Source organism: Tympanuchus pallidicinctus, unplaced genomic scaffold (assembly GCF_026119805.1).
Source record: "Tympanuchus pallidicinctus isolate F22 unplaced genomic scaffold, pur_lepc_1.0 scaffold9, whole genome shotgun sequence".
NCBI lineage: Eukaryota > Metazoa > Chordata > Aves > Galliformes > Phasianidae > Tympanuchus > Tympanuchus pallidicinctus.
The window spans coordinates 14,605,491-14,613,179 of NW_026294813.1; the positions used below are offsets into that span (position 1 = coordinate 14,605,491).

Here is a 7,689-nt window from a genome sequence, read left to right on the forward strand (position 1 = left end):
CCGAATTCGCTGCTCTCAGCCCGGGGGAAGGGGCAGCAGTGCGACCGCACTGCAGGAAGTTCCCGCAGCCCTTCCGCTCCTGCGGGGAGCACCCCGCTCCACAGCGGAGCACTGGAAGGACTTAAAATGCTTTGTTCTAGATTTCTTTTTTGCTGTGTTTTTGTTGTGTCTTTTTTTTTTTTTTCCTTTTAATCTCAGAAAACGCAGCGCTGTGAGTTCTCATGCTCCGACGCTTTCCCCCTCCTCCACCGAATGCAGAAGTTAATGTTTTAACCCAGAGGCGCAGCGCCGGCCCCGCACGCCCCGCAGCACCGCGGATCCCGGGAGGGCAGCTCCGCGGCGCAGTGACTCAGCCCCACGCAGTGCGGCTGATTCACGCCGCTTCCTTCTCTCCGGCGGCCGCGGCCGGTTCATGCCCGCCGGGGATGGGCGCCGGGTGGCAGCGGGCTGACAGTAGGGCCGGTGACTTCGTCCCCGGTGAACGGCACCGGGAGGGCCTGCAACACGGAGCCGCACACCGCGCCCCACCCTCCCCACCCGCATCCTGAAGTGATGGCGTGGACAGGGGATGCTCGACTCTCCCACGCCCCGACTCGCGCTGAAATACAGCCCCGCAGCGCAGCGGCACCCACGCCCGCCGGCCCGCGCGCGGTGTCCCGGTCTCGCGGCATCGCTTCCAAATATGGGGCTGGAAGCGATGCAGCCCCGGGGCCGGGCGGGGGCACGAAGCTCCGGAGCCGGGCGAAGGCTCCCTTCTGGGGACCGACCGCCGCGCTCCCCAGGCGGTACCGCGGCCGCCCCGCGGGTGCGGGAAACAGGATGCGGCCGCGCTCCTCCAGCACGGAGCGCCCGAGGGGCGGCGGCCACGCCGGGGTGGGGCGCGCTTCGCTCCGCACCGCTCCGCCGCACGCGGGGTCTCCGAACGGCGCTCCCCCCCCGCGCCCCGCGGCAGCAGCCCTCACCCCACCCCACGCCGCGCGCTGTCGCGCCGCGCTCCGAACGGTCTCCCCTCCCCCGATCCACGCTCGGCGTCGCCCCGCGGTGGCGGGGCCGCGCCGCCCACTCCCGGTGCCGTACCTGAGCGCGGCCGAGCAGCGCGCCGGGGCCCGCCGAGGCTGTGCGGCAGCGCGGCGGCACCGCCCGCTTCCCGCCCCACCGCCCCCCGCCGCGCATGCGCCGAGCGCGGCGCGGCGCGACGCTGCCTCCGGGCGGAGCGGATCAGATCGGCCCGGCCCCCGGGCTTGCGCCGCGCTCGGTCCCCGCCCACGCCCGCCCGCGCCCCGGGGCCGCGCCGCACGGATCCGCCGCCGCCGCCGCCGCCGCCACGCCCGCGCGCGCTCGCCGCCCACGTGCCGCGGGCCAATGGCAGCCCGCGCTTCCCACGTCACGTCGGGGCGGGGCCGGGCGCGGCGGGCGGGGCCTCGCGCGGGGGCTGCCGGGCGGCGGTGACGGCACCGCGGGGCGGTGGTCGCGGAGGGGCGGACGGGGCAGCGGGTTTCGGGGCGCGGGGCGGCGGAGGAGCGGAGGAGCGGCCCGTTTCCGGCTCGGCGCCCCACGGCGGTCCTTGCGCTCCCTGGAGCGGCTGCGCTGCGCGCCGAGCAGCGTCTGCGGCCCTCCCGTTCTGTCTCCTCGCGCTGTTGGGGCCCCGAGGCCCGGCCCGCCCCCCGTTCTCCCGGCGCCGCCCAGGCCCGGCTTCCCCGCCTTGCGCTCTTACCCTTCGTGGCTCCTTCCCGCTGGGGCTGGGCGCTTCCTGGCTCCGATGGCGGGCCTGGAGCCTCTGGCCGCGCTGCCGGACGGGGACCTGCTCGACTTCCTGCTGAACGATGACGCGCCGGCGGCGGGGAGCCCCGCGGGGGACAGCCCGCCGCTGGGGGACTGGGTGCTGCCTGAGCTCGAGGTGGGTCGTGGAGGAGCCGCTGCCGAGTGCTGGCGGGAGGGTTGGCTCCTGTTTAGCTGGAGGTTTTTCTCCGCAGCTCCTGGACAAGGAGATGGACAGCTTCATCAGCTCCCTGCTGAGCCCCTCTGAGGACGAACTGTGCCCGCTGCAGGGCTGTTTCCCTGCTGACAGTGATAGCAGCACTTCTGAGGATCAGAACCTGTTCCACAGCTCAAGCAGCGATGTTGCCAGCAGCCCTCAGAGCTCAGACATCGTGCAGTTTGATCACAACTATTCCCTCCATCAAGATTGGCAGGCACTGGAAAGCGTGAGGTCTGACATGGCAGAAGGAGACGTTTCCATTGACCTTGGTAAGTGATGCGTGCGATCCCTCTGCCCTAGCTGCAGGCAGTGCTGTGCCTGGTGTGGAGATTCGGTGTAGGGACACAAAATAATGTTGGAGAAAGATGAGCATGGTGGCTTTTCACTGCCATATAACTGATTTCATGCTGATCAAATCTGTCTGGTAAGTTTTTTATGCAGTTTTATTAAGGCCCATTCTGCCTTTATTACCAGAGACATGGATGTGTTTGGAAGGCACAAATGAGATGCTGGAACAGGACTGCAGTTTTCCGATCACTGTTGCTGTGGATGCTGGACCCCAGCATATTCCTGGAGCCCCCATGCAGGTACTGAGTCTTGTGCCTCAGGAAGTGTGTACTTCTGGGCACTCTGTTTGCTTTTGCTCACATCTCCCTTGCTGGGCACGGCCACTCGAGGAATGTTTTAAGGGAGACAGTGGTGCTGCTTTGGGAGAGCAGATTCTGGTTCTGAAAAGTTTGCACACTTTCTCTCCCTAGTAATAAAGGACTCCCTTTATTTTGTGCTCTCAGTAGATGTATTTTTCTTGCTTGGCTGTTTTTTTTTTTTTCTCCAGTCCAACTTCCCAGAGCTGGTCCTGACTGAGGAGGAGAGGCAGCTTCTGGAGAAGGATGGTGTTTCCTTACCAACCTGTCTGCCACTGACCAAAGTGAGTCCTCACTGCAGCCTGTAACTCCCAAACAGACTAGGATTCCTCCTACCCTTCAGTGCTGAAAATGCTTTGGTGGTGGGACAGTGTGCTCTCCTACACCACCAGTGCTTGCAGCCTTCTTCGTCCTGCTTACTTGGTGCTTCCTGAGTTGTGTGTTTTCCATCTCCCTCCAGTGTGACCCAGTCCTCTGGTATGCCGTGAAATTGCCAGTCTTATCAGCAGACCGGAGTTTGCTGTGCAACCTGTGCAGTTTGTCCAATGGTCTGAAAGGGACAGAGGACAAAAGTACATTGCTTTCTGCTTCTCTAAGCAGGGCTGAGTGCAACACAGGATTTGTAAAGACTGGATTGCCTTCACCCAGGGCTGGCTGCTAATGAGAAATGGTTATTGCAGGCAGAGGAGCGACTTCTGAAGAAAGTGCGTCGGAAGATCCGGAACAAGCAGTCAGCCCAGGATAGTCGTCGCAGGAAGAAAATCTATGTTGATGGCCTGGAGAACAGGTATGAGCACACTGTACTGTGCTGTGCTACTGCTGAGGTCTTGCCACTGTGGGCAGAAGATAAGCAGACCCTGGAGGGAGCTCAGTAGCTTGGGCCATAGTCTGCCTGCTCTCTTGCACTTGGAGAAGACCCAGAGCCTTCTCACTTTGAGCCAGGTGCTGACCTGCTAGGTCCAGCATGTTCTCAGTGTCAGGCTAGTTTGCAGTACAAACTGGTATCTGAACAATGGTGCTGCTGTGCTGCCAGGAGCAAGCATCCTTACAGGTTAGTATGGCGCTTCCCTGAGGGACTTAGCAAAGACTTCATCTCCCTCCCAGCCCTTTTTTCCCATGTCCTGTGTGAGGTATGGTCTCTGGGCTTTGCCCCACTTGATGTCCATTAGACTCCAGAAGTGCTTTCATCTGCCCCAGCCACTCAGGGGCGATGGCTGGTCCTGTGAAATGGGATGCCAGAAAAGTTCCTGCTGTTGTCTAACAAATTAAAACCTTTCTGTTCTTCTCCCTTGCTGTTTGTCTGTCCTGGGCAGGGTGGCAGCTTGCACAGCCCAAAACCATGAGCTGCAGAAGAAGGTGCAGCTCCTGCAGAAGCAGAACATGTGAGTTTTTGTTGTTTGACGTGGCAGGAGATGTGATGGGGAAGGTTGTTCCTCTGCAAGGATTGTATTCTGCCACTGGCTGTGAAGGAGGGGAGCACAGTTCATGCCTCAGCTGCTACATTATCCTTCACTGTTTGCTATCCTGCAGGTCTCTGCTGGAGCAGCTGCGTAAACTGCAGGCCTTGGTGAGACAGTCCACAACCAAAACTACCACAGCAAGCACCTGCATCATGGTGAGCATCTTCAGCCCCCGTGTTTGTGATGGAGGAGTTTCTGTTGTCTCCATAAGCTTGGCAGGCAAGCATTTATTGCAGCTCATGATACCTATTCACGTCTTTTGCTGAAGGCTTTGCTGTTCTTTGCTTCCAGGTCCTTGTCCTTTCCTTCTGCCTCATTCTCTCACCCAGCCTCTACTCGTTCGGCAGCAGAGGGCCACAGCCAGAGTTCAGAGGTGAGTTCCCCAAGCATGATTCCATAAAAAATGTTGTCTGCAAGAACAGAGCACTTCCCACAGAGACAGCCTGAATTTTGGGGCACTTCCAACCCAAGAGCCCCTTGCCTGATACAAGCATTGGTTTTCCTTCCCTTTCTTAGCCTGTTTCCAGATTCTTAGTCCCTCTCACCCAGGGCTAGGGGTGATACCACCAGAACGGCAGAGTTCAATGTTCTTTTTGTGCCTCACTGGGAGGAGGCAGCCCCAGCTGAACAATTTGAGTTTATCTCGCAGGTTCTGTATTGACCTGCAGGACCGTGAGAGGTTGATGCATCCTGCTGTCAGGGTGGGAGTGTTGAAGCTGGCTCTCCCTCTTTTGCAGTTCTGTCACGGCAGATTCGTGAGTTCCCAAACAAGGTCTGGCAGGCAGCACCTGCTGTGCAGGAGGAAGTTGTACTGGAGAGGTTCAGTCCAGAGCCTGAAGACACTTCACTGTTGGGCAGCGTCAATCAGTCGCGGGAAGAGGGGCAGAGTCCACCCAAACCTGATCCAAGGCCTGCATTCAACAGCAACTCATCCTCTGACCCTCCTGGGACAGCGGGCTCTGAGCTGGGTCCTCCGCAGCCGCAGGAGCAGCACTCCCAGAGAGATGCCTTGCAGTCGGAGGTGCTGGCACCATGGAAAGATGAGAGTCAGGAGTGGGTGGAGCACACCACCAGCGTTGTCATCCAGCAGCACCGCACCGATGAGATGTGACCATGAGATGTGACCGTCCCCTCCTTGCTGCCTGACAGGGTGAGGCTGGGCACCCTGTTGGGAGGGTCAGCCAGAACTGTGTTAACAGATAATCTGTAAAAGCAAATGCTTTTATGTAGTCTCCTGATTGCTGGCAGCTCAGAGGAATCATTTTAGAGAGGAATCATTTTAGAGATGATCTATCCTTACATTCTGCTCTGTGTAACTGTAACAGAGGCTCCTATCCAAGATGTGGTAGGAAGCTCAGGGAGCTTTGTTCCCTGTAGCCTTGGGCAAGCCTTCAGACTCACTGGGGATGGGCTCTGGCCCGGAAGCTGAAAGCATCTGGGCCTGAGGTGTGAGTACCTGCAGGCTGTTGCTGATGAATGCCATTGCCTTGCTTCTCCCTGCCCAGATGGAAGTGAACAGGCTGGGTCCTGTGCTTCTTACTGCATCTGGTGGCCAAAAGCACATGTCCCTTGTCCGTTATCTTTAGTCCTACAGTGATTTCTGATTTCTCAGTGTGATGCTTATCTTTAGTGCCCTGACAGGGAGTCGTCCCACCCTTGCAGCAGACCCTGCACTTCCCTTGTTCTTGTTCACTGTTGAGCCATGGGTGCAGCTTTTGGCGTAGCTAGAGGAGATGATGGGGAGTTCTTTCCATGTTGTGCATGCTCATTTCTGTCACAGAGGCCTGAGCCACTCCTCTCCCAAAGCTCTGGGAGCTGGGCTTCTGCCCAGGGAGATGAGGAAGCTTTCTGCTAGACTATTAACTGCAGCAGAGAGCTCAGAGAAGCTGAGCCTGTTATTCTGAAGGTTTTCCTTTCTGCAGCTGAGGTTCACAGCTGCACTGTGAGCTTGAGCTTTCCTGCACTGACCAGTGAGGCTTTTTGCTGGCTCTGGTTGCTCTGCGAGGCTGAGCAGAAGCGCTTTGCACTGGGGCTTTGTGTCTTTCCTGGAATACAGTTGAGTGGTACCTGTTGAACATATCTTCTTGTCTTTAGATCTAAGCAAATGACATTTCCTTGTTAATGATGGGAAAATAAAACATGCCCTCTGTGCAAACTGCACTCCATAGTCTTTTCAATCTGGGGCTGGGCTGACCAGAGGAGGACGGGGCTTGGGTTTGGGGCAAGGGGTTGGGAGCGTTGTGAAAGTACCCTGAGTGCAGGAGCCCTGCTCCCAGCCCAGCAGAGGCCAGGGGCATGCAAATACCTTCAAAATCGTTCAGGATGAATTTATGTTGCCAGCACACATGCACAGTGACAGTGCTCACAGCACCATGCCACACAGAAAAGCTGTTACCACAACGGAACTAAGCAGCTTCCCTTGTAGGAAGCACGAGTAACTGCTGTCTGCCCCCACCTCTGCTTTCACAAGGAGAAACTGCCCAACTGCGGGAAGGCTGCGAGTCTGGAGTGGTGCAATAGCCCCATTGCTGGGGGGAATTGGAGGGCCCTGACTGCTAGGAAGGTGATGGTCACTAGATCAAGGCTACGTATTGGAGTCAGGCAGGATCACTGGATCCACAGAGGCATCAGTGGCTGTGGTGTTCAGGCTGCTGAGCCCTGCACAGGGTTTGGGGTGCAGGAACTTGGAGAGGCAAGCAGCACACACTTGTGTTATGAAAAGGTTTTTGTGCAGATGGACAAGAAGTCGAAGCGTATGCCAGATTTTATTGTGGAGGAGAAAAAGTAAAGAAGGATGTCTCAAGCCTGGGTCATGTCTCTAACTGACAATAGCATGCTTCTAACAGGATGAGGCAGCTCATCCTGTTAGCTCAGAGCCCCTCAGTCTGGCCTTGGGAAGGCAGCCATGCTCACCCTGGGAGCCACTGCATCTCCTGCCCCAGGAGCCCTGCTCAGTGGTGGGGAGGTGTAGGAGTCTTGGCTGGATTTTGTTGTGTTTTTTCACAAGTCAAAGCTAAGATGTGTAATGGCACTGATGCTACCTGCAGCCCCTGGTGCTGGCCCAGCTCTACCCCAAATCCCTTTGAGTGATCCGAAAGCAAAGCAAAGAGTGGTGCTGCCAGCAGTGCTGGGAGCAGACACCACAGTGGCTCTGGGGCCAGGAGCATGGGGCTCTGGGGCTCTGCTCAAAAAGCACTGGACCTGGTGCTGCTGGCACGGGGTGTTGGCCATGCCAGCCAGCACAACCCTTCTCTACAGAAAGATACTGAGACTGAGGTGAAGAGTCTGGAGCATTTCCCACAGCTGTACTAGGTAGAATAGTAGGGGGCTTCAGGGCTGGCTGATCTGCTCTCATAGCCTGTTCTGCCCTAGTACTGCTGTTTTTCTCCTTGCTTTCTTTGCTCTCACTTGTGTGCCACAGCAAGCAGCTCTAAGCCAGCAGGGGAAAGGAAATGCAGCCTGGACCTCCCACTGTGGGATGAGGGGCAGCGATGATAAAAATGCCAGGAATGAGTCCTTCGGTCAAAGAGGTTCATGTTTTATTCCTGCAAGGCAGAGGGACCAGGAAGCGTGCTATTTCTGCAAGCTCCTGGCAAAGCTGTCCCTG

At 57.9% G+C, this 7,689-nt stretch overlaps 2 protein-coding genes across 2 annotated transcripts in view; one reads left to right on the forward strand and one right to left on the reverse strand.

The window, feature by feature from the left end:
• Positions 1-1,160, reverse strand: part of TLN1 (talin 1) — a 30,861-nt gene extending 29,701 nt beyond the window's left edge. Inside the window, exon 1 of the mRNA XM_052670574.1 lies at positions 1,078-1,160. The gene's annotated coding sequence lies outside the window, so the exon portion shown is untranslated. The remainder of the gene's footprint in view (positions 1-1,077) is intronic.
• A 336-nt stretch (positions 1,161-1,496) lies between these two features.
• CREB3 (cAMP responsive element binding protein 3) lies at positions 1,497-6,237 on the forward strand. The gene is made up of 9 exons (XM_052670303.1): positions 1,497-1,897; positions 1,974-2,247; positions 2,453-2,565; positions 2,814-2,906; positions 3,303-3,409; positions 3,936-4,004; positions 4,153-4,237; positions 4,374-4,455; positions 4,820-6,237. Exons 1-9 carry the CDS (start codon positions 1,760-1,762, stop codon positions 5,191-5,193), a joined length of 1,335 nt encoding a protein of 444 aa, XP_052526263.1. The 5' UTR covers positions 1,497-1,759; the 3' UTR covers positions 5,194-6,237.
• Positions 6,238-7,689: the final 1,452 nt, after the last annotated feature.